The sequence below is a fragment of the Equus przewalskii genome, chromosome 6 (assembly GCF_037783145.1).
Source record: "Equus przewalskii isolate Varuska chromosome 6, EquPr2, whole genome shotgun sequence".
In the NCBI taxonomy this organism is placed as follows: Eukaryota; Metazoa; Chordata; class Mammalia; order Perissodactyla; family Equidae; genus Equus; species Equus przewalskii.
In genome coordinates, this window is record NC_091836.1 from 65,901,569 (window position 1) to 65,928,528 (window position 26,960).

A 26,960-nucleotide genomic window follows, 5' to 3' on the forward strand; every position below is an offset into this window, starting at 1 on the left:
ACTCTCTAGCAGCAGCTGAGTGGAGCTTTAAAAAAAACTGATTTCTTAAATAATTTGTTCCAAAGACAGACTTGACATGAAGTTGGCATGATGATCAGCAGGTCACTGTGTGGGAGCAGCAAAGATGATTATTCTGGATCTGGCTCTTACTGAACCCCCATCTTGCCCAGAACTGCTTTGCATTTCAAAAGCCTGCCTATTCTTTAAGAGCTATTCACATACTACCTCCTGGAGGACCAAGCCCTCCTCTTTGAAAGTGGTCCACAAGTTCTTTTGCATTCTTGCATAGTTTAGATCTTTCTGTCCTCTCTAGCTTGTTTTGGTAGACCTGTGTGTAAAGGCTCAGCCTTTCTTCCAGACCAATGGTTCTCAAAATGGTACCCAGACCAAGGGCATCAGCATCACCTGGGACCTTACCCCAGACTTACTAAATGGAAACTCCAGGGGCAGGGCCCAGCAATCCATGTTTTAAGAAACTCCTCAGGTAACTGACACAGGCTAAAGTTTAATAGTCACTGAAACTACACTAGAGACAGGAGTAAAGCAACATTTCCTAAGCACCTTCTATGTCGCAGGTGTGTTCTACATATACATACACATATGCATGGGCGTACACAGACACATGTGGTTTAATTTAATCTTCACAATAAATGTATAAGGCAACAGGTTTTCTCGTTTCACAGATGAGTAAACTGAGACTTCAGATACAGGTACTTTCTTACCCATGGAAGTTACAGAGTTGAAATTTAGACCCCAATCTTTCTGATTCCAAAGCCTAAAGCCTTTCTACTGTTCCTTGAGAACAAGGGTCACTCTTTGGGTCCTCCTCATGGCTTCAGCTCAGTGGAGTCAACAGAGATTTGCTGGAATGAATGAATGATCAATGAATAAATGGATCAATAGTATTATCCAAGTATGATACAGTTGTGAGTGGCTGGAGCTGCCTTTTGATTTTTGAATGCAAATAGGTGTGTTTGAAAACCAGAATTTCAATCAACAAAACCAAAATAGGGGGGCCAGCCCAGTGGTGTAGTGGTTAAGTTAACACACTCTGCTTCAGTGGCCCAGGAGTCACGGGTTCAGATCTCGGGGGCAGACTTACATACCGCCCATCAAGCCATACTGTGGCAGCATCGCACATACAAAATGGAAAGGGATTGGCACAGATGTTAGCTCAGGACAATCTCCCTCAAGCAAAAAGAGGAAGATTGGCAACAGATATTGGTTCAGGGTTAATCTTCCTCACCACCACCACCACCAACAACAACAAAAAAAAACAAAATAGGTACTATTTGGAATTTCCTGGCCCTAGCAGCATCCTTTGTGTAGTCCTCACTGTGTAACTGACAGAGACTGGAGGCATAAGGAGTGGGATCAGCATGTTCTCTCATTGGATTGACAGTTGTGGTATATTGAGGATTGACGGTACAGTCCTAGATTAGGTAGGAGTAGAAATCTAGATTTTAATACTAGCTCTGTCACTTATTAGCCGCATGAACTTGAGCAAGTTCTCTGTACCTTCTTGTTCTCACCTATAAAATGGGGAATAATAAATAGCACCTTCCCTTCCTACACACAGAGCTATTGTAAGGATCAAATAAAACTGCATGTAGAAATGCTTTAAAAACGTCAAGTCCTGCACTTACCAGTTATCATCAAAGCCTGCAAACTATCGGGTGGAGCCTGATAAAGTCCAAGGTGAATGGATGTGTCAGGGTTCTTTCAGTCTTAAGGAGCAAAAACACACTCGAGCAACCTCAAGGAAAGGACAGTGTGGTAGGGAAGTAGAAGTGTGGTAGGTTCAAGAAGATTCACGTGGTTTGGGACTAAAATAGTCACTGAAAAGCCTCGGGGGGTCAGGGCAGCTCTGGGGGCCGCATATTCATTCTTTTCCTCTCACAGGTCACCGGGCTTCTTGCGTGTGGTAGCCCTACTTCTCTCTGAGCTTCAGCTCCATTCACCACTCCCACTGACAGCCAGCTGCCTCTGCTCACTCGGGACTGCTTCCTCTGGCCTTCGGCTCCTTCCTGGCTAGAATAACCTCACCAGCACCCCCTTTCCTTCATATCCTTTGACTTCTGCTCTCGTCACCCACTGCCACATTCCCTGGTACTTTCAGTCCAGATATAAGAGAGCTAAACTCTGATTGGCACAGATCCTCTGTGCACCAGGCCCCCTCCTAGAGCACTGGTCAGCCCATGAATGGACTCTGCTTGGGTCAGGTGCTCATCCTGGTCCAATTAGCTGTGGTCACTCATCTGGTCCACCTGTGCCTGCTGCATAGGCAAAAGCTGTGGGCAGAGCATTGCTCCTCAGAAGGAGCTGTGAGTGAAGGACTGAGAAATCTAGAAGGGAAGGAAAAGCATCTCCAAACCTGGGAGCACACACTTCTCTGTGGACGGCCCTTATGCTCTTGAACAGCAGGGCACTTTTCGGTCTCATCACCACTTGGTGTGTATCTCAGTGGCCTCCCTGGCATGTGCTCGTGGGGCATAACAGATTATGCATGTGCAGCATTCCCTGGGGAAGGCAGCAGAACCAAAGCCAACAGCAGGGACTCTGACATCTGTGAAAGCTGCTGCCAACAGCCCCAGGAAAAGAGGTGGGAGCTCTTAGCCAGAGGCAGCCAGTGAGCTGCCTGCTCTCGAGTCCCGACCCTATACGCTGGGCCCAGTGACTAGCTGGAGGCACCTCTCACTGGATAGAGGATAATGTGATGCTGGTTACCTGAGGACTCAGCGGGGAGGTTTGAAAAGTTGGAGTCTGCCCATAAAGGAGCAAACTTTCTTTCTCTCCCTCGGGCCATTAAACATGATGATTTTCTCAGCTTTTTCATCAGTTTGTATCAGTTTGCACTCAGTGTCCTGAGTACCGACAATCTGGTTTGATTCATTAGATCCTGGGATGTTAGCTCTGAGAGATCATCTAAGCCATCTACTTCACTGGAACACCTCCAGAGCCAGAGTGGATGCTCAGTAAATATTTGCTGAATAAATTTAATGCATTTTGTAGATGAAAAGAAAGTCCCTGAGAGAGGAAGGGACATGGCCAAGGTCACCACCTAAAAAGTTGGTGGCAGGAATAGAGCCAGAACCAAAGTTTCTTGATGTGGTTCCAGCATGTTCCCTTACAGCATGACTCATAGAATCAAAAGATGTCAGATCTGAAAGATGCCATTCAGCTGATCTTTACCGCACCCCCCGCAATATTCCTGCCAGTCATTAATGTGTCCTCTCCACGGATACGTCCAGTGACTGGAAATGTGTGACCTTATAGATCACCATGTCCATCCATGGAGTCATTTCACTGACATTTAACACCTGCTCTGAGTCAAGGGTGATACTATTTCCTGAAGATTCAGAGATGAATAACACGTTTCCTGCCCTCAAGAAGTTTACAGTATTTGGGCAGATATATACACATCAACAGAATATAACCCAACATCGTAAGTGGTATTCTGCTCTGACTCTTACAAAATTCTTTCTTCTTTTGAACCAGGTCCATTTCCCAAGGCCCATAGTCCTCACTCATTGGACCTAGGTCACCTGTTAGGGCCACAAAACATAAGTCTAATCCTTATTTCACATAATAGCCCTTAAGATATTTTTAAATAGAGGTCATATCCCCCTAATAAGCTAAATTCCCAATTCTTTCAAGAATCCTTTATTTGGAATGTGGTTTCAAGTTCTCTTATCCTTCTGGTTGCTCTTTGATGAACATGTTCCCATTTATCTTAGTCTCTTTTTTTTTGTCCTAAAGATTGGCACCTGAGCTAACATCTGTTGCCAGTCTTCTTTTTTTCTTCTTCTTCTTCTTCTCCCCAAAGTGCCCCCAGTGCGTAGTTATATATTCTAGTTGTAGGTCCTTCTGGCTCTGCCATGTGGGATGCCGCCTCAGCGTGGCCTGACAAGCGGTGCCACATCCGCACCCAGGATCCGAACCAGCGAAATCCTCGGCCGCTGAAGCAGAACGCACAAACTTAACCACTAGGCCATGGCGCCGGCCCCCTTATCAGTCTCTTAAAAGTGGCCCCTAAATGTGAACTACTGAACTCCAAATATGGTCAGAGAGTGCAATGCAAAGTTGAACTTCCCATCATTCCCTTCATTCTAGGCTTTGTACATCTGAAAATAGAGGACAAGGAAACAATAGCTTTGTTGGCCACTGACTGTTCTCTTGAGTCTGACTGTTGGCCATGCCTACTGCCATGACCTCCTTCCTCCATTCCTTCTTGTGTTCCTGCTCAGTTTCTCAATACAATAAATATCACTGAGGACTTGCTTTGTGTGTAGCATTCACCAGACACGTTGGAGAACCAAAAGTCATGCCTATCTTCAGGGGGCTCACAGTTTTATTGGTGAAATTTGGTTTGCTCTCAAAGAAATAGTTAAGCAAGAACCAAGACTAAATATAATCTAGGGAACAATGTCTTTCCTAGAGCCCTTCTTAGAGCCACTCTTAATGGTGGTTGGTAGACTTCTGGGTATGATTGAAAACAGACCTCCCAGTTCAAATGCCAGCGCGGAGCTGGCTTCAGGCCCAGGCTGTCAGGGGCTTTGTCAAATTTTTGTCATTGCATTGACCTAGACTGTGGCAGACTGAAGGCCTTTGAATTCCATCATCTGCAAAGAAAGCTGGGGCACCTACAGGGACTGACACCTCACAGGCCATGGAACAGCTTTCTAGCACCTGGCACCTGCCCACTGCCAATCTACAGCTCACAGGGAGAAAAGTTCTTTCAGATGTTGGCATGAGTTGGGCTTCTGGGAGACAACAGGTTTAATTTGCTTTGACAGTGCTTTCCCCCTCGAGGAAATTTACCCAAACACCCTGCCTTCTTCACATTCAGCATATTGCTTGTTTGCTTTCTCGTTTTTACCGTGGGGAGTTTCTATGTGTTTTATATGTGTGTGTGTGTGTGTTTACCCCCACCAACCCACCTTGCCTTATTTGGATTCATCAGCTCAAGTCAGGAATGTTGTTTTGGTTCACAAATGGAAAACATATATGACCCTTCCTGAAAACCAAAATACCAACTCTGCTAAGTCCTGGGCAACCCTCTTTACATGCATAGCGTGACACTAGTTGCTCTTCAAGATAACCCTCTGAGGTGGGCATTGTCGTTAACCCCATTTCACAGATGAGGATACTGATGTTTAGAGATGACTTATCCAAAGGGCCCATGGCTAGCAAGGGCAGCCTGGTGCCAGAGCCCATACTTTGGTCCAGACCATAATCCACAAACTTTGGCTTCAGAGAGAACTTGGTGCACCTACCAGATGTGCCCTTATAGCTGTGTGACCTTGAGAAGGTGACTTCAGCTCTCAGTCTCCATCTGAGACTGTAAAATGGTGGCAAAGGTACCAATTTATCATAATTATTATGAGGAATAAATTAGAATATATGCTAGACCTTTCACAGTTCCATTTGAGGGAATGAGAGGGTCTCCGTTAGATTCTTCTCTCCACCTCAAGTTGCTGTAGAATTAAATCCCAGCTATGCTACTACTTTGTTTCCCTCTTTTCTTTTGGTTGCCGATAATAAACCCCGTCCCCTCTCAGAAACATAGGCAATGTAATTAGATGCAACTCAAAGTATAAATTTCACCAGGAGCGGTCAAAGTGATGTATCTAATCATCCAATTGGCTGTCCTGGAGTCCAAGTTCCTTCCTTCTTGCCTGTAGCATTAGCATCCATCTTCCTACAGAGAAGGCAAGAGGAGGCAGCAGAGGATGGATCTCTGTTAGGCAATAGGTGGACCTTGGTTCATCAACCAAGCACTCCCAAAGAGTTCCTGACATCCACTTTTACAACTTAAGGAGAGACGACAGAAGCCAAGGAAGGAGTTGTAGGTTGTACACGCAGATTTCTGTTAGCTGAGACACATCACAAGGGAACAAAACATAGCGGAGGGGCTGGGAGGGAGGGATAAGTGCTGGGTGAGTAGAAAGGAGAGACTGAGGATGGCTGGGGGGCTCCGACCTCACAGCTGGTTCCTGTCTTTGGTGCTGGAATCCAGCATCAGGCTCCTGTGACCACAGAGATCTGCCTGCTCAGACCAGGGCGGGGGGCGGGTGTGCCCATGCCATGGTGAGCTGATGGAGGAGAACAGCCTCTCCTCTTCTAGTGTAGCTGCCCTTGTGAAACATCAGTCCAGTCCAGGCAATTAGGCTGCCCAGCAGTCCTCCTTCAGGCAGGATTTTCCTCTGTGGTCTTTCCTTGTTTCCTACAAAATGAGGCTTTGGGATTTCAAAAAAGAAAAGCAGAAGGTGGCACATGATGGCAGGCTTTTCTGGGCAGCAACCCTAGACTCAGGAGGACATATTTACCAACTGTGATCATCTTTCACATTGACACAGTGCTGCTAATGATTTGTTTGTAGAAAAGCTAGTGAGCAGACAAAATGAAGCACTACGGTGGGCTCCCCAAGGCCGCTGTGGTTTCCTGCCTCCCTTGGCTCCTCCAGCAAGGAGCACTGTTGTCTTTTCTTCCTCCTGCTGATGCCTCTTTGTATTTCGAGCAATATTTTGTTCAGCATCCAGAGAACACACCCACTCACCACACATGTCCAGAGAATAAGCTAAGGAAACATTTAAACTCTGCGTTCCAATATTGATGAAAGAAAAAAACAAGTTCCTGAAAATCTAATTTCCTAGCAGGACTCACTGCTGTGATAGAAAAGCAAAGCTAAGGAAAAAGGCCCCCGTTTTCCAACATACCATACACCCAATTATGAAAATCAGTTATTCATAGGAAGCAGAACGTTTCATTCAAATCTGAGCAGATCTAAAGGTACACCTTCTGCTAAATGAAGGCAGCTGGAGTTTGAACATGAGCAAGGCAGGAAGGAACTGTGGCAGAGTGGGGGTTAGGTGGGAGAAATTCACCAAACACTAATTGGAAACATACAACATATTTTTACAATAAAGTTCACACTTCTCCCAAGCCAGTAAATGTCACTTCTGCACTAGCATTTAGCACAGAGCTATCTGGTCAATGGAGACTCATTATTTGTGGGATCCCAAGTGGACCCCAAGTAAGTTGAAATCCTTCCAAGTGAAAGAAAAACTATATACATAAACATTTCATCAGAAGGAAATATTCTCCAAATGTCTCCCTTCTACTTCCTTGTTACCATCGTAAAATTTCTACATGTCTCCTAAAACTTCTGCCTTCTCTGACACCAACGGCCTGGGGCGAATTTTGTAGCAACAGCCTGCGATTCTGTCAGATTTAGCAACCAACTGTAAGTCACAAAAAATACATTTTCCTTGCTTTTTCACTATGAAGGCTGCTTGGCAGATGATTAACAGGTTTGTATCTTGCAGACTTCATAAGTCAAAGTCTACAAAGTGTGTAACAGTTCTCTGCAATTGATCCCGTTAGAAATGCAACTAGAAATTATAGCAGTTTTATTAGGAGACATAATTTTATACCGTTGGTTTTGAGAAGGACTGAGCCGTAGAATTTTAGATCTAGGAGGGATCTCTGAGATCATCTAGTTGAATTTTTTCAGTGATAGCAACAAACGTTTATTGAGACCCTTCCATGGTCTGAGTACCAGGGCAAATGCATAAATGAACAAACTCAGTTTCTGCCCCCGAGGAATTCACAGTCAACAGTGGAGACTGTATGGTGCTTTAATATGGGTGTGGGAAACAGAGTCCTGGGAGTAACTTAGCCTTTTAAGAAATCAGAAGGGCTTGTCAGAGGAGGTGACTTTTGAGCTGAATTTGAAAGAAGGAATAGTAGTTGCCAAGCAGGAAAGTATGGGAAGAGCAAGTGCAAGGATGAGGAAACGGGTGCAGAAAGATCAAGTGACTTGGCCAAGATCCTGCAACCATTCAGTAGCAGAACAGGACCTGGAAGCCAGCCGTCTGCCTCTCTGTCCTGTACTCCCTCTGCAACACTGCAGGTGGAACCCACCCTCCAATTGTACCATTAGCTGATAACGTGAAGTGAAAATAATCTTGCCTTAAACTTGACTCAAAATTCTTATTTTTTAAAAGAGCATTCAAAATGAAACTTCCTAAGTCATTCTTTATAAAAACAGTGTTTAGGAAGTCACTTGTGACATAAAAGCATTAGGAACATGGGTTCTTCCAGGCAAAGCCAGTGTAGAGCAGAGATGCTCGGGGCCATGGCTCATGAGCCTCACTCTGCAGGACCCAGAGCACATGGCCCTGAAATGAGGCCACCTGTTGGATTAAACCCTCTTGTTCTTAACTCCGTGTTAGTGTAAAGTTGTGCTCGTGTTAGCAGAGGGACGACATTGTGTGAGTGGAATTTCCCGCACATTTGAACCCTTTCTCCCAACTTTTTGTTCCTTCACCTTTTTCCCCATCTATCCATCCTCAAGCCATTCTTCAAGCTCATCTCCTCTGAGAAGCCTTCCCTCTGCAGGTTTTGCCCCATCCCAGCCTCCATTGCATTGGCCTAAAGTGCTTGCTGCATTTAAGGCTTGATGCCCTTGTCTGGATTCCTATTCTGCATGGTTGCTCTCTTAATTAATTATAGACTCATGGAATTTTAGGACAGGAAGTAGTCCTGGGGTCACCTCTATGATCACCTTCATCTCACATATGAGGAAGGTGAGAGAGGGAAGGAAGGTGATGTAGATCACCAGAGTGGTGCAAAGAATCGATCCCAGAACCAGGTCTCTTCACCTCCAGACAGAGCTTCCTCCTTGGCCTGTGCTGCTGCCCGGGTGACAGCTGTTATCTCGTTCTCCAGTTAGGCTGCACGTTTCTTACAGACAAGGCTCATGTCTTGTGTGGTAACAGCTCATGTAACAGAGGCCTTAGTCTTGGCTTCGTGACTAAGAGTTGTGAGCTAAGACAACAGGTTGAATCCTTAACTCTGCCGCACCTTACTAACCTTTTCCTCTGCTTTCACCTCTGACTCTGCTGACTCACTCTGAGACCTTGAGGAAGTCACTGCTCTTCCTCTGGGTCTCAGTTGCCTTCTCTATGAAATGAGAGCATTGGGCTAGAGGATCTCTTGGATCCCTTCAAGCTCTGAAAGTTGTAGAATTCTCTACCTTCCAACTGGGTCCCTTGCTGTCTTCAGGACTGGCCTCTATGTCCCACAGATCTGCCTCATTCATTCATTCTGGCTTCTGCTAGGGAGTATGTTCCTTCAAGGCCCAGATAGCATAGTACCATTGAAGAAGACCAGGCTTGGAGTCCAAAGGCCTGGGTTCAGATCCTGCCTCTATGACTTAGTATTTGTGTGGCCTTTAGCAAGTCACTTCACCTCTCTTTCAGCCTCCTTTTTTTTTTTCTCTTTTTGTAAAATGGGAATAACAATACATGCTTGCAAATTTGGTGACAGTAAAATGAGATAAGCTTTGTGGACATACATAGCACAAAGAAGGCATTCTGTATATAGTGGCTTCTTTCCTTTATCCACATCCAGCATTATCCAGAAATAGGCTGTTCCAAAGAAACAGATTTTCTAGATAATGGGTTTACTACCTGGAGCTACAAAACATTGACTAATTTTTTACTAAATCTTTCTGAAATGAATTGTATATTTCCTTGACATGTTACACAGACAATACCAAAGGTATTAGAAAGAGTTAGAGAAAGTAACATCCCTGCAGAAGGCGGGCATGATAGCAGATGCTGGGGATGTGGGTAGGACAAAGGGAATATGAAAGAAAACTCCTATGCCCTTTGAAAGAGCGTGGATTTTTTCGTCTCGGCAAATGGGGAGCCAGTAAAGGGTTTTAAGTTGGAGAATAACGGGATAAAACTTGTTTCAGAGAGATCACTCAGGCTGTTGGGGAGTGACTGAATCAGGGTGGGGAGCAAGAGAGGAAGCTGAGAGACCAGCCATGAATCTGTTGTGTTAGCCCTGGTGAGAGATGGTGGGGACCTGGACTGATGGATAAAAACTCAGAGGTGGAACTAGACACATGTACAAATGCCCACTAGTTTTATGAGAAAGCCAATTAATGGAGTATCAGCCCATTATGAGAAAAACGTAAAACAGAGAAAAGTGTAAAGAAGACTACAGAATCACTCAATAACCCAGCATCCAAAGATAACCACCGTTAACAGGTTAAATTGTATTTTCCCAATGTCTTTAGCTGAACAATTTCTGATGAGTTTGTAGGCACAAATTTCATTTATAAAAAATTGGTTCAGGCAGACATTTTCCAGAACATGTCTCTTAATGTCAGTTGAGATGTACCTCAGTAAGGATAAAAATAACATATAATTTTCAACTCTATTGGTTCCTTTCAGTGACTGGGCCAGCAGAGCTCAAACGTGTGGGTCCTGGTTAATCTGAGGCTTGTCTCTGGAGCCCTCTGGTTGGGTAAAGAAATTTCTGTTGTCAACTCTCCTCTCTTCTCCCCCAGAATCCGTGGATAACTGCCCCAGCAACTGTTATGGCAACGGCGACTGCATCTCTGGGACCTGCCACTGCTTCCTGGGCTTCCTGGGCCCCGACTGTGGCAGAGGTGAGAACTTGCCATCTCCATCCCCAGGCCCCTCTGCAGCTCAGGTTCCATTTCTCAGAGCAAGTGCAGAGCTCCAGGCCACCTCCTGACTCCCGTGAGAAGGGCTCCCAGGGGCCGTTCTTCAGAAGCCCTGAGAGGGAGGTCTGCAGGCAGAGCCAAGGCCTCCTCAGCCACGGTTACGCACGTGTGCCTGACTGGGGTGTCAGGAAGGTTGGGCCTTTTCAGGGGCAGCGACAGTGAACTGCATGTCTGTTGTCGGGGCAGGGGGCCCTTTTAAAAAGTTAATTTCCCCTTAGAGGGGGTGATCAGCCTTTGCCAAGCTACTTTGAAGTTCATCTTCAGCCAGTGTGGCTTCTCTCTGGCCTTGTGGAGGGCCCTGAGTTGCTGCTCTGTCACTGCCATCTAACAGCCCAGGCACAGGAAGAATCTTAGCTAAGGCCACCACAGGGAGGGACTTGGGACGCAAGCCTGCTCGTCTCCACACAGGACCCTAATGTTGCCTGATATTTGGGCACGTCCGGTGCTGATGCTAACCACTATTGAGATAGTTTAAAAGGCTGCCCATGATCTACCCTGGGCATTTGGCTTTCATGTCTGTCCTGGAAGAATTAACAAGGAAAGCGCCAAAGGAGATCTGTAGTCCTGAGAATTTGGCGCTCCCCTTGGGGAACTAAAATGACCCCTTCCTTTGGTTTTCCCACCTCTCCACTCATTCAGCAGGTGTTTGCTTCATGCCCTCTAGTGTTTGTTCTTGTGCTGGGCGCTGGAGTTACAACACTGAGCAAGACCCGCTCCCAGGAGCTCTCAGTCTGGTCTGGAAGACAGACAAGCAAACAGATGATTACAAAGCAGGACAACAATAAGTGAAACACACTGTATAGCAAGGGTAAATGCAGGGAGTGCCTGTCAGAGTAAAGGGAGCGGCTGTCTTAGCTTGGACGGGATGAGGACCAGGAAAGGCTCCCCAGATGAGGTGACATGGGAACCAAGACCTGCTGCTTAAGTCGTCATTCACCGGTGAAAGGCCGAGATGGTTTCCCAGGCTGAGGAGACAGCGCCCTGCAAATACTGCTGTGACGCTGCTGTGGGGCTCTGCTCATCCCTCCAAATGTGAAATAGGCTCAATTTGAGGTAGCAGAGCTGGCAGCCGGCAGCCCCGAGGAAGCACAGCAATTACCTGCTGAGTGCTTTCAAAAGGAAAGAAGCCAGTGGGGGTCAGGGGAGGGCGGTGCAGAGAGAAGAGCTGAGTCATTCCTTCCAACAAGAATTACTGTCTCATCCTATATGCACTTAAAGTTAAGAGTCATATATAAAATAGCCTTCATGTATCTTGGTAAGGCTGGTAGGTACTTACAGCACAATGCAATATAATTTATTTTTATATAGTGTCCTTCATACAGATGATCACAAAACCCTTTTTGCTAAGAGGCAGAATGGAAAAATAATACTAAAGAGCCAAGCTGGGCTCAGCTATTCTCTTATGGGGGCAGTGGTGTATGGGGCTGGAGCGGAGGCCTGAAAGGCTAGGAAAGCTGGGATTCGCTGGGATAAAGGCAGTAAGTGATGCTGCAGATGAGGTGTGGGGAAGCGAAATGGATGCTGTGAGAAGGCGAGCGCTGGAGGAGGGCTTCAGGGAGGGAGGAGGCCCAGTGAGCCCAAGGAACAGGTTGAAGCTTCCTGTGTAAGGGCCCCAGCAACCACCGTGCTGCCCCAGTAATCTGAGGGGGGCAAGGGAAAGCACTGTTCACTGGGCACCAATTCTTCCAGGCCCTGCACTGCACACCTTCACCTACAATTGCAGATATGTTTAAACTGGAATGAAATAAAGCAAGAGAAGCAGGCAGATGGACACAGGTGGGAACTGTGGCAAAGCCCTTGAGGCTCTTGGTTGAGCTGGCAGGCTGAGGGGAGAAGGGGACAAAGGCAGGAAGGGTACGCTGGGGTTGACTCATGCCAGGCTTCCCGTGCTGTCTCCCCAGCCTCCTGCCCCGTCCTCTGTAGTGGGAACGGCCAGTACATGAAGGGCAGGTGTCTGTGTCACAGCGGCTGGAAGGGCGCCGAGTGCGACGTGCCCACCAGCCAGTGCATCGATGTGGCCTGCAGCAACCATGGCACCTGCATCATGGGCACCTGCATCTGCAACCCCGGCTACAAGGGCGAGAACTGCGAAGAAGGTAAAGCTTGTGTGCAGGCGGCCCAACACCTTGCTTTGAACTAGAGGCCAGCACACAGGGCCGAGAGGGCTTCCAGGGAGCAGAGGAAGCTTCCTGAGCGATCAGCCCTGTGACCCCCACCCCAGGCACCATCAGCAACAGTAATTAACCTAAAGGAAGAGGACAGACAAATCAGGGGCCTGGTCAGTAAAGGGAAGAGAAGTGTCATGCATTGAGCACTTACTGTATACAAGGCTCTGTGCTGGAAGCCTTGTAACATTTAACTTCAAACCCAGTAGGGTGGGGTAATCATCTCCATTGTAGAGTTGAGGAAACTGAGATTCGGAGAGTCAAATGACTTGCCCAAGGTCACTCTGCTAGTAGATGGCAGAGCTGGGTTTGAGCCCAGGGTTTCTGGCTCCGTAGCCCAAATTCTTTCTCTCCCTTTTAAGCTCATCTGCTCTCCATTTCTCAAGTCTGAGTCTATTATAGACCTTCAGACTCTGCCTTCTGTAATCACAGTTGCGAGTGTGTGTGTGTGTGTGTCTGTCTCTTAGGTGCTCATAAGAGTGTCTCTCTCCTTCAAAAAGTAAATATATGCCTGTGGAGATGGAAGCTAGAAAGTGAACTGCCATTTAACAGTGTTGTCAGTTCTTTCCCAGAAAATCTAACCAGGTGCGAGAAGTAAATATTTCTATTTCACAAACCAAGAAACTGAGGCCCAAGGAGGGGCAGTTGACATGCCCATGGTCATAGAGCTACCTGATGGCAGGGTTGGATTCAACCCAGGTCTTCCCACTTCAGATCCGGAACTCTTTCTTCCTTGGTGCATGCGATTTCCATGTGAGAGGAGGAGTCTTAAATCCACCAGCAATATGGAGTCACTTTGAAGAGTGCGCCCTCTGGAATCAGATGTAGGTTTGAGTCCAGGCTCTGCCACCAACTCACCTCAGTTCCCTCATCTGTGAAATGGGAATTCTCTCCTCTGAGCCCTGAATTAAATGGCCTGTGTAAAGCACTTAGCTCAGAGTCTGACGCATAGTAAACGCTCCATAAATGTGAGCTCTTATGTTATTAGTATTGTTCTGGGGACGTGTGAAGCACTTGTCCTGTTTCACCCACTCACTCTGTCCAAGATCTTTTAAAATGGATGGGCTTTGCCAGTTGAAACTGTGAAGAATGCTAATAGTCGTTATCGCCCACTGTCCACCGTCTCGGGCCCTGGCACCTTCTCCTGTGGGTGGAAGAGGCTCCAAGGAGAGCTAGTCTTCTAAACCCATTTGGGATTTAACAGAGAGCCCCCTTCAAGGCTTTGTTTTCTCTAAAAAAGAGAGAATATAACCAGCCGTTTTAAAAGAGCAGGGACAGGAAGGCATTAGTGTCTGAAAGCAGCCGTCGCATCTCTGAGACGGGCTGTCTGTAAACCCCAAGTGTGGCTGGAGGTCCTGCTTCAGACCTGTCAGCGTCGATGGGGATTACTTCCGGCTGTCTGAGAGCAGAGGACGACAGCGCCTCGAACAAAGGAACCTGGCTTTCTTATCCCGACAGTGGTGACCTTCCTCTCTTTTCCCTTTTCATTTTAGTCTCTTGAGGCAAAGACCTTGAGAAGAAAAGAAAAACAAAGAGGCGATCCCTCTTGAAACTGTGGGGCCGTCCCACCCCCAGCCCCACGGTGTTGTGTGTGTTCCGGGGCCGGGCGGTTGTGCATCTCCACATCAGCCAGGCCTGGACCGGCCCCAGCGGAGTGCAGGCTTAGTCACAAAGAGAGAAAAAAGTTGTTTAGCTCTTTGATTTACGTTATCATTTTAAAAGAAATGTTTTCGCTCCTGCTTTCTTTTCTGAGGAGGGCCATCTGGTACTGATTCCTTTTATTATTTCTGTTTCTATGGCGAAGCGTCATCGCCTGGTCCTCGTGTTTATAGCGGGGCTTTCTCAGAGCCCTTTGTCCGCCCCCTTCCCCTCCCCCCTCCTACCTCAGCTGTGTTCTAACTGGTTTCACTGTGTTTATAAAACATCAGCTAACAAGCTGACTTTTTTTCTCTCTCTCCCTCTTCCTTCTTCTGAAGTTTATTGCCCCATATTTTTTAGAGCCGCGCCAACAGGACGGTTTGGAGGGAGTTGGGGGAGGGGCAGCAGAGACCAGCTTCGGCCTTTTGCAGTGAAAAGCGAGACCCTGTGTTTGGGGTCCTGAAGAGTGTCTAATAGTTTGTCTGGTCACTGAAGCGGAGAACATTTTAGGGAAAAAGTGGTGTTTGCAGCCTGGCCATGCAGGCCTCATCATTTCATTAATGGGCTTCTGCCAGAAATTTTGGCTTGAATGGCAAGCTCTGCAGGGGGAAAAATGGAACTGTTTGGCACCTCTTCTAAGAAGAGACTAAGTTGTCTTCTAAACCAAGTTCAGGCCGCTTCCCTGCCAACTTCTCCCCTACTCCTTCGGCGTGGGGCTCCCCCACCCGAGGCCTACTGGCTCTTCCCCTGTTATGCATAGCTGTCTGCAAAATAAATCTCGGTCTATCCCAGTGTGATGGGAAGAGTGATAGAAAGAGATCATTCTAGTCCCATCCTAGGGTTCCTGTCACCCAGGGGCCCAAGAATGGAGGGGGCGCAGATCCAGAGTGTCATTGTGGCATAAATAATGGCCCCAGGTTTAGGCTCAGCAGGGACAATGTTGTCCTGGCAGGAATCTCAGCCAGTCAGCTCAGGTCTCCAGAGCTGCCTTCCTTCGAGTCCTCTTTAAGACTTCCCTCGTGCTCCACATTCACGTTGCCAAGTTGACCTTCAGAAGCAGTGATGAATTGTTGATTGATTGGCTGAGGTAGCCTCTCATCGGTTCCTTCTTATCTTTGTTCCCTGGCTGGACCATCTTCTGAGAGCCTGGGATTCACTTTGCTGGTCCCCAGGTCCCTATCGGACTTACTGTGTCTGAGGAAGAACAGGACCATGACACCAAGGGCCCCTTGCTAAACTCGGCACCCCCTCGATTTGCTCACTAACAGTACAGATTTATAGAGTCAACCTCGAGGGCGCCTCAGAGACAGCTGCAACCCAAAGCTGGTGTCCAGGCACTCATGGAACGGGAAATACCTTTATAGGCCTCCGGGTAGGAATTGCTGAGTTGTTTCCTGTCAAATTGGAAAGCTCTCTGGACCTAGGGAATTTTCATCGTAGCCTAATGGGCCGGAATAATCCGTCTGAGGTTCTGAGATCTGAAGCAAGTCATGAAAATTTATCACTATTATTATTTTTATTATTTTTAATTACCAGGAACTCCAACAGGGCATGCGTTCACCCTCATTAAATGGTGTCCAGAGACTGCAAGAGAAGAGCTGCTCTGCCTGCATTTTGCTTTAGTAATTCTCCACTTTACCCTATTTCTTTCTTTGTTTTGATTTCTGTTTTTTAACCACTTTATGTGCTTATGTCTGTATATGGTATGTATGTATTTTTGAACCATTAAGAGACTGTAGAGGAACTAGCAAGAGATCTGTACCCGGAAAGAGTGATTCAAATTTAAATTCCTCCACCTACCACTGTGTGATCTTTGGCAAGTTGCTTAACCTCTCTGGACTTCAGTTTCTTCATCTGTAAAATGAAGATAATGGTAACTACCTCAAAGGCTTGTTAGAGTTAAATGAGATAATGTATATAAAAGTATTAATAGCAAAATATGGCACAGAAGAGGAACTAAATTAATACTAATTGTTGTTATCACTGCTGTTGTTATCATTATTATGTTTTTAGCAAATGGTTACTCCTGCCTGCTGATCTTATTTGTCTGTTCCCAGAATGTTGCCATTTGTAAAGTCTCTGCCCATTTGTCCCTGTAACTAATAGACACGGGCCGGGTTTCCCAGTCTTTGTGCAAAAGTCAAATATACTGGGTTATAAAATTTAATTGATAAATAAAGTAAAAGCACATCTGAATTATAAATGAGCTCTGACCACAGTTTGCCCAAGTCACACTACTGAATGTCCTGATAGGATGGAAAAATAACTTCGTTGCGACAGTTTACACCTCATACGGGCCTTTCAAATCCTCAGTGTGGTTTGGTCACTGAACCTAGCAGACTTCAAATGCTGAGCTGTTTCCTCATGAGCTCCTGTAAGGAGGACCTGGCTCACTCAACTACAGCTCCATCAACACTCTTTTTCCAACAGCTCCATGTTGGGACCCCCGCCAGGACACCGCTCTCCCCTTAAAGTCACAGAATGAATAGAATCCACTCCCTCCCTAAAATGCAAGGCTCATCTAGCAGTTTTTGGCTGAGTAGAGAACACGGACTAACATCCTTGGCCGGTTCTCTCTTCTCTCCACTGCCTTTTGCACTTTGCATGTGTACTGGAGTCACATCATAAGTTAGGCTTCAGTACTCTTCTTCTGCATTTTCTGTGCAGTGCTTTATGGAAGATTCGAGTTCTCTGTTAATTTTGTGTAGCCCCATAACTAAAGCTTTGGTTTAGGAAAATCAGCCCCAGTAACAGAAATATCGTTGGCTTCAGAGTCAGACAGACTTGCCATCAGATTCCTCTCCAGCCGGGTTAAGCTGTATGATCAGGCATAAATTATTTACCTCTCTGAGCCTCGGTTTTCTCATCTGTGCCTCACTGGGTTACTGAGAAAACGGAATCGGATGACGTAGTAAAGCTCTTCACGTGGTGCAGGCACAGAGCAGGTGACCCACTGTTATCCTCCTGTCCCTCTTTCTGGGTTGGTCTCTGAGACACTTTGACCTTGGGCCCTAGGACCCCTGAAGGAGTCGCTTGGTATGATTATAGCTGTATATAGTTCACCCAGCACGTGAGGAGAAGCTGTGCAAAGCCACCACATATAATTTTGAATCGTCAATGAAATATTTGCCCTCTGGAAAGTGAAGTTTGAAAGTTTCTGTCAATCACAAGAATTTTGGGAAAATGATAAAATCTCATGGAATTTAAGTGCAGAATAAATTCTCATTTAAATTAAGGAATCTCGTTGTTTTAGTCCCACATTAACATAGATGAAGCTGCATTATGAAGCAGTAAACAATAATAGTTCTACACAGATTTATGGAGTACCTCCTCTGTGCTGGGCACTATTTTAGGAGGCAGAGATACAGAAGTGAACAGAACAAAGTCCTGTCCCCTGGTATTGCAATTATTACAGAGTAGGCACTGGGTGCTGTGTTAACATTGGATGTGTATTTCTTACTATGTCCACCCCACCAACCAAGAGGTAGGAATTGGTGTCCACATTTTACAGGCAAGGGAGCAGAGACTCAGAGAGGTGCATCGGGAACCCAGGTCTGCCACTGGCTAGAGTTATGGCTCTTTACCACACCAAGTGGCCTCTCCACAGGAAGTCTCTGTCCCTCCTCCAGTGTGTGTGAAGTCCCTCCACTACAAAGTGTCACCATTTCCTTAAAGAAGCCTCACCTTTGCCAGTCAGATGCTTACCTGTGTTCTGTTTTCTCCTTGTCACAGTGGACTGCATGGACCCCACGTGTTCTGGCCGAGGTGTCTGCGTGAGAGGCGAGTGCCACTGCTCTGTGGGATGGGGAGGCACCAACTGTGAGACACCCAGGGCCACATGCTTGGACCAGTGTTCGGGCCATGGAACCTTCCTCCCAGACACAGGGCTTTGCAGCTGTGACCCAAGCTGGACTGGACACGACTGTTCTATCGGTAAATGCAGGGAGAAGAGGGAAACAGTGTGAATGGAGGGAGGAGGTTTCTGTTGGAACATGTTCACCCTTCAGTCCTGATCGGTGCCCTGACCCTGTCCTCAGTCTTGTAGCAGTGGGTTACCCATATCCCTGAATGCTTTTCTTCTTTCCCTGAATTCTAGCCTTCAACACCTCTACTCTCAGATGAGCAGAAGATTCAAAATCATACCCTCACATCATTCCTTCCGTAGTGGTGGCCTTGAGATTCAAAACATTGCCCGTTAACCATGTGAGTTAAATTACAGATGTGTTTCACTGAAATCTCGTCTCTCACATTAGATGCGAAGCAAGGCCATAGGGGACAGTGTGCCCTGGTGAGATCTGCAGGCATGGAGCTTTCAAAGACTCGTGTCCCAGCTGTCAAACACTTTGGTTTCATCCATTCCTCAGAAGGAGATCCCAACTCAGTATAGTATTTGGGGTTCTCTGTCACCTGGCCCCATCTGCCTTCCTGGCCAGATCCTCTACTAGACTATAAGTTCCACGAGGATAGCAAACATGTCTTTAGTCACCTATACATTCCCAGGACTCAGCATAGGCCTGGCCCACAGCAGCTGCTCAGTCAATATAGATGAATGAATGAATACATGCATGAATGAACACGGGATTGAACGTATTCTTGATGGTGGTATTTATTTTACCACATGGTTTATACATATAAAGTTCAAAGGATGATTCTATTGGCCCCCTTCTGTTTATAAGCACTTTATGATGTGTAGACCCTCTCAGGGTGAAGAATAAATGAGAACACGTGTGCGTCACCCAGCACAGTATTGGTATAGAGTAGATAGGTTCACTTCTAATATCTCATTTAAACGGTGTCCTCTGTTTAAATCCACACAAAAACCCTGTAAGAAAGGCATCGCAATCCCTGTTTTACCAATTAACATAATACTTTACTCACTGAGTACTTATTAGACACCCACTGTGTACTCGGCACTCTTCTTATCAGAGAGGAAAGTCCCTACCTTTGTGATCTTGCGTTCTGGGAGGGGGCCTGGGAGCCAGCAAACAGACCAATGAAGAGAAATCAGCTGGTAAAGCAGCTCAGGCCCAGAGAATTTTTATGGAAACCCTGCCCAAGGACACACAGCTAAAACGTGATAGCACCTCCAACTGCCTTATTTTACCCTAAATCACTTTCCCCACCACACCACGCTGTTTAAACAAAGTGAAGCTCCAATGAACTCATCATGTTGCGTATTAGCAGTTCTGGCAGTGATCTGGAAAGATGGTGGAGACCTTTGTCAAAAATGAAATCCGTGCAGCATTTGCACCTTTGGAATACTTTGGATTACCTTTCCCCATTGAGTGGAGAACTGATGTTCAACACACAGTCTAAATTAGACTTTTATCCTTGTTTGCAAAGCCCGTGTGAAGACATGATTGCAAACACAGATGCGCAGGATCTTAGGAATAATTCTCTTTATATAGATCTGTTTATGGCAATATAATAAATGGTCCTCTTAAAGCTACGCTGGGTTATATTGCTCATTATGTGGCTACAAAGCTAATTTATGACAGGTATATAACTGTCCGTGCGTTGCTAATCCCCGATGAAACTCCACAGCCTCTGGCAGAGGCAGGTGTAACTTTGGTGAGATCACTAAGTACTTTAGTTGGCCCTGTAAAGCGAGACAACAGAACCAGTGGAAGGGCCATTGACTAGAATTATAAGAGTTCATCTTCCTCAACTCTGTGTACACCGCTCGCTATCACTGGTATCAAACACGTATGTGGCCTCATGTGGGAAGGCAAAGGAGCTCCACGTGAGGGAAGAATCCCTGAGTCAGCAGACCTGGGTTCACACGCTGACCCTGCTACTTACTAGCTATAACTCTGGGCAAGTTACTTTATGTTTCTGAGCTATGAAATGGAGATGATAATAGTACCTACCTCCTGGGCTTATTATTTGGAAAATTATTATTTGAAGAACTATTTAAGATAATGTAAAAAAGCACTTAGCATACTACTCGGTCAATGATATAGGCTCAATAAATGTTCACTATTGTTGTGATTATGATTAAAACATCCATTGCTGAGAGCCCTTGATATTAATGAGGATATTTGATAGAGGCTGGTTGAAATATGCCCTTTCAGAAGTGTGGATGATAGTTTTTAAATCTCTAACCTATAACTGAGTAAAACAATGTCATGATTTGTCACAAGACCAGGAATTTAAAAGATGACTTCAAAATTACTGTCTCCCTTTGTAATAGTAATAAATTTGTGTTTGTTGAGTGTTTCACAGCATACAGAGATATTTCACATACACACACACCACCCCCCCACACACCCACCCCAACAACAGCCCTGTAGGCAGGGTGACAGGTGTGGTATCATCTCCTCTCTCCCCTGAGGCTCAGAGAGTTGCAGCGACTTGCCTAAGGCATGTTAGTGCTGGTGCCTAACTTGACAAAGCTGGGAGTCAAAGCCCAGCCTGGGCCCCAGGCCTAGCCTGCCTCCTGGCACTCTGTGCTGCTGCCCCACTGTGGCTGCCAGGCCGCTGTTTCTCCTCAGCTGTCACTTCCGCTCTGGAAGTCAGTTTAAAGGCTAGTGAAACCACGTCAGTGGTGGTTCTCTCTCTGCATCCCCTAATGTATAGGCAGGACCCGCCTGGGCTCGATTCTGGCTCCGCCACCTGCTCACTGTGTGACCTTGGCAAGGTACTTGACTTTTCTTGACTTCAGTTTCCTTATCTGAAAAATGGAGATAAGATAAGATAACACCTCAGAGGGTTACATGATCATTACATTACATAATGTATGCGTGCTCTTAGAGCAGTGCCTGCAGAGAATGAGTGCTTCATGTCTTTTTCCTACCTCCCTTCCAAGGGCGTTTTCACTGAGTGGAAGCTTTTTTAAATTTTTTTTGTGAGGAAGACTGGCCCTGAGCTAACATCTGTTGCACGTCTTCCTCTTTTTGCTTGAGGAAGATTGTCTCTGAGCTAGCATCTATGCGAATCTTCCTCTTTTTACTTGAGGAAGATTGTCTCTGAGCTAAGATCTGTGCTAATCTTCCTCTGTTTCATGTGGGATGCCACCACAGCATGGCTTGACGAGCAGTGCTAGACCCAAGCCTAGGATCCGAATCTGCAAACCCTGGGCCACTGAAGCAGAGTGCGTGAACTTAACCACTACACCGCTGGGTCAGCCCCCTCACTGAGTGGAAGCTTTTTGAAAACTATGGAGTTTTTGCCGTGAAGCTCTAATTGACTGAATGCCACTATAGCCAAGCGACTGTATTGATGTTCAGAGAGTTAGGACAGAGTAGAGAACAGGCACTGGACCTCATTTCAGAAGACCTGCTGTCCACTGGGTGAATGACTTCAACATTACCTAACCTGCCTGACCCTCAGTTTCCTCTTAGGTAAAATTACCTATGGTATTGTTGTGAGGAGTCAGTGGGCAAATATAGGTAAGGTGGTTAGCACGGTGTCCAGCGCAACTCAGACACCCAGCAAACAGTAGCTCTAGTCATATTATTTGTGTTATTTGCTCCTGGCATGGCAGGGCTGGCACAGACACTGCCCAGAGCCTTCCCATGAGGAGCTGCGGCCAGCTGACATCCTAAGTGATCTTTGCACCATCTCACTGACTGCGGGTTGTGGGTTGGCAGCTATGGGCTCCCGCCGTCTGTCCTTCTCAGGAAGGAGGACTCGCTCTTCTCTGAGATCAGTGTCTTAGTGTTTGGCACCAAGAACAGGATTTAATGAAAGGAGCTTAAATCAACATGCCCTGCGCTCAACAACCAGCCTGTAATGAAATGTGAGCTGACAAGTTCCCCAGCACTTCAGTTAGGTTTGTGGAAACAGTGAAGTCAGATTTTATACAAGTGTTTACTCAGGCCCCTGGGTTCCCAGCAACTTGGCTTCCAGTTTCATTGCAGAAATTCCTCCTTAAAGCCAGCCTCCTTCATGTGGTCTTCCTTCTTGACAAACCACAGAAGATAACTGTTTGAATAGATTACTGTGGCCCGGAAGATCCCAGGTTATACGCCCCACCCCTACCCCCAACACACCTCTGTCCTCAACTCTGGTCCCAGTGGAACCTCACATCCTCAGTCCTTTGGGTTTGGGCTGGTGGCCGTGGTGGTGGTGGTGGTGATTGCTACTGCTATTGTTTTACAGATGGGAAAGAGTTGGAGAGGGGAAATGACTTGAGTAAAGTAACTCAGCTAATCAGTGGCAGAGGTCGAATTAAATCCAGACCCATTGTTTCCAAGTCTTCAGCTCTTGCATCAAGCCCCCTTTCCATCCAAAGAGGTTTCCTTGTCAGTAATCTTGCCTTTCTTCCTGATAAGCCACAGGATGGAGCATTAACTAAAGAGCCACCCATTTCTTCCAGCTCACCATGGACCAGGTACTGAGCTAAGAGCTTTACAACCATTGTCTTAGTTAAGGTTCCTAAGAACCCCGTGAAGGAAGTATTAGCAGTTCCATTTTCCAGATAAGGAAACTGAAGCTCAGAGAAGTTAAATTCCTCACCAGCATCCCTCCATTCGTAAGCAGCAGAGTCCAGATTCAAACCAAGGCTCGAAGGCCTCTCCTAATCTCTGTGGTATACGGAGCAATGTGTTGTAATCATGCCTCGCTCTTGCCGAGCTCTGAACTCCATGAGGTCAGGGTCTATCAGTATTGCTAGAGCAGGACCTGACCCACATTAGGCTCTTAGTGATTGTTGAATGAATGACTTACATAGTGAATGGTTAAGGAGAAGGGAGAGGCTACAGCTAAAGGCTCTGCCTAGGAAGAGCCCAGCACACTACCAGACAGTCTAATGCCTTCTCTCAGGACTCCCCCCACCCCTGTCCATCCCCTCGCGCCTCCCTCCTGCCCCCAACATACACACACACACTTACACACTCACATACACACTCTGCAGGGCTAAAACCAAATCCCTAGGCTCCTTCTCTGTCACTTTCCAGACCTAGCTCATGTTAGTTTCATGTGCTTTGCCAGCCAGCCAGAACCCCTCCTGAACAAGAGCTGGCATCATTTCACCTCCTTCGAGCCCTCTTCCCCAGGGAGCAGCCCTGCTGGGCCCGATGCCTCATCACCTTTGCATAAAGTGGGCACCACATTCAGCAGCACTGCTGGATTCCTCCCATCCACCCAAGTGCTTTAGTTGGCTTTTCATCCTCTTGGCCTGGAGCTGACTTAGAAAAGGAAAAGAATTTAACTTCTTTAAGATGGTCCTTAAAATTGGAAAAGCCTACCTTTCTTTCAGAGCCTAATAACTTCTAAAGAAGATTTCAGGCTCTGTGGCATTTTCCAAGATACCATTTCCAATGTGATCCCTTGGATTCATCCTTTGCCCCTCCATTGGCTCTCCCTGGGGTCTTCCTTCTCCCCACCCCTAGCCTGGTAGCCTTTATCCTCACCGTCATAAATTCATTCTTCATTTCCACTTCTCTGTGAGTTCTCTCCAATCTCATCTTCCATAAATGACTTTTATTTGAGAGGATCCTCTCACTACATTTTATTCCTTTGGGTTGCTGGCTCATAGAAGCAGTATATGGCAGAGATTCTGCCTGTAAAATGCTCATGCTGGCAGTTTATGATTCTTATCATTTCATTGCAGTTGAGTTTCATGGAATAACAGGTGGAGATGTTTTAGAGATTCCGTGGTACGGTTTGGAGGCAGCATGTGCAGGCAGTAAGAATTGCATGGAATTTGGAGTGGGACCAAGCCAGGTTTTCAAGACTGGGTTTATCCATAGAATAAGGTTAATAATATCTACTGTGCTGGGTTGTTTTTCAAATTAGCTTTAATACGTATATATAAAATGCATAGCATGGTGGCTGGCATTCAGTAAGCACTCAGTAAGTAAAGTATTACTTTATATTTTTAGAATACATGATTAAATATAAATTGGCCAAACAGTCCTTAGACTCTAACAAATTTAAGATTGAGGGCAGTTTATGTAGTGAAGGTTTTGGAGCCAGAAGACCTGGATTTGATCTATGTGACCTTGAACAACTCACTTTCTCTCTCAGAGGCTCAGTTTCCTTGTGGTTTCTGACACTGTCTACCATCCTCTTCCCCAAGTCCCCAACACTGGTCACCGAGTCTAGATGAAGAGTCATTAATGTGCTGGCACATTTCTCCCCAAACAATAGCTGAAGGGCCGCACAGCATTACCATCATTGGCCTCCTCTCGGGATAATGAGCTTCCAGAGCTTCATTCTGGAGTGGAGCACAGACTCCATGGAGCACCCCAGAAAAGCTCTAGACCTGCACCTGCCCCTGACAGGCACATACATTCACTTCATTCACTCGTGAACCTTTCTGGCCTGCCTGTGTGTCAGGCACTGTTCTAGGCCCTGAGGATCAAAGAGCCGCAGTCTACTCAGGGAGCAACACCTAGTTATACAGCATATGTATAACACTTACACACAGCATGATAAGAGCCCTAACTGATGTGTATATGGTGGGGTTTAGGAACATAAGAGAGGAGCGGTGAGCTTGACCAGGAGAGAAGGCTAGGAGAGAAATCTGGGAAAGTCTTCTCCAAGGAGGAGACTTGTGAGCCCAATTGTGAGAGGGGACTGAAGGGGGCTCCCTGGTGGCAAAGGAGAGGAGGACAGTTCAGACAGAGGGAACAGCATGTGCAGAAGTACAGAGCCGTGCAAGAGAACATTTGTTTGTCAAGCCATACCTCAGTCTGACTGGAGAGTAAGAGTCACAGGGTGAGTGGAGAAAGTAAAACCAGAAAAGTCAGTGAGGTCCAAATCGTGGAGTCCACTGAAGACCTTGCTGAAAATCTCAGATTTAGAAAATTTTTCAATGCACATTGAAGATGTCCCTTTCCGACTCCATGTCAGGGCTCTTTCTTCTAAACCTGGCCTATGTTCTACCTTACCTCAGGGGGACCTTCTAGAATTCAAACTCAGATCCTCTGAGCTTCCAGTTTCTTCTCTATGACTCTCCTCCCCTACCAAAAAGAAAAGCAAATTACAAAGCATAATGAGTAACATTAACGACTGGATGGACAGGGAATGGAAAAGCCCTGTTATCAAGTTAAGTCACAATGGACAGCAACATAAGCCCAATGCTTTTAAAATAAACTGGAAGTAGCAACAGGGTTAAAAAAGAATTAAAGCTCTAAGCATAGCAGTTGCATTAGTGCTAAATTTTGAAAATGGTAATTCAATTTTATTTACGAGGCAAAATATAATTACATTTAAATTCGAGGGAACAGAATTTAATTCTTATTAATGACAGAAAGACTGAGTGAGATGCTTTAATGCCAGAGAAATTATCTTCTGTTCATGGATGGGAGAGAAAATTAGATTCAGCGTTAAGCATTCCCCCCTGTTACAAGTCTCATTTGTGTAGCCGGAATTGTTCCGTCTCTGAGAAGCATTAGCTTCTCAGCCCAGAAAGCACAACACCGACATCCAATTAAATATCAAACGGAAATGATCTGGCTGGGATATTTCTGTGCAGGTATGTTATGGGAGGAGAAACTCAGGTTAGAATTTCACCCGACGAAGAATATCCATTGAAACTTGACATTTCCTGTACCCCTTCCCAACAGAGAGTGACAGCCTGAAATCAAAGTTGAGAATAATAAATATCTGAGAAATTGGTGCTGCAGCAAAGGAAAAAGAGGAGATGTTGGAGGGGGGCAGAGGAGAGCCTGCCAGTTGTCTGGGAAGTCATGTGGGGGTTTGGACACAATGAGACGGTCAGTTCCTAACATTTAATCAAAGACTGGGAAATTGGGCCCAGACAGGCGTACTACTAAATACTGCCAGAGTTAAAGGTTGATAAACTAGGAGCTGGCAGCTCTGTAATTTAGTAGAATTTCCCCCGACAGCCCTGGAACATTTCCTATCAGAACTGGAGCTCTTCAGTATGCAAATATAAGCCCTCCTGAAATTGGGCTTCAGAATCAGGTTTCTTTTGGGATGCCCAAGCTGATATCTTGTACAAAAATCTCAGGTTGTCTTCCTGAATCCAGCTGCTGCTATGATAACTTGTAAGTTTAATAATAACTATTCTTTGAATGGAAATTTTATTTACATTTTACAGAACTCCTTCAAGTATATGCTTCATGATTTATTCAAACAACAAATACAGAACCCTCTGACATTGCAGATGGTGTTATTCCCAGGAAACCAGGGTTCAGAGAGCTGGAGTGACTTTCCCAAAGACACTCTGGGAACACAGGTTCAAGTCCGGCCTTCACTGGCTTCAGGGCCAGTAGTTATCCCCTACATAACTCTGCCATTGGCTGTTACCAAGGTTTATGCTGATGCTGTCGATGAATCAGGTATCAGGTTTATAAGATGCCACTTCATTTGGTACTACTTCCAGGAACCATGCAAATTGGATCATGACTATGGTGTACCTGGCAGTACTACAAGGGTTCAAGGAAAAGGGCAATGGTTTTCAGCTGAGGTTATCAGGGTGGCCTTCTTAGAGGAAGAGGGATTTAAGGTGGGTGATGGAGGTTGTATTTGAGTTGGCAGAAATGGAAGGAAGAGGCAAGCACTTTGCAGAAGCCCCTTGTGGAAGTCAAAGATTTGCAACATGTACAAAGATGGCACGACTCATGGCATTTTCTAGGAAAGACCCATAGTTTGGAATGGCTTAGCTTAGGATATTGGTGGCAGTAGTGACAGGGAGA

General features: G+C 46.1%; 1 protein-coding gene across 37 annotated transcripts in view; it reads left to right on the forward strand.

Moving 5' to 3' along the window:
• The window catches only part of TENM4 (teneurin transmembrane protein 4), a 2,704,309-nt gene that overhangs the window by 2,520,902 nt on the left and 156,447 nt on the right, over positions 1-26,960 (forward strand). For all 37 annotated transcript variants that reach the window (XM_070625735.1, XM_070625734.1, XM_070625736.1 and 34 more), the window contains 3 exons: positions 10,367-10,468; positions 12,448-12,642; positions 18,082-18,282. In XM_070625735.1, the coding sequence (XP_070481836.1) occupies positions 10,367-10,468; positions 12,448-12,642; positions 18,082-18,282 (498 nt within the window). The remainder of the gene's footprint in view (positions 1-10,366; positions 10,469-12,447; positions 12,643-18,081; positions 18,283-26,960) is intronic.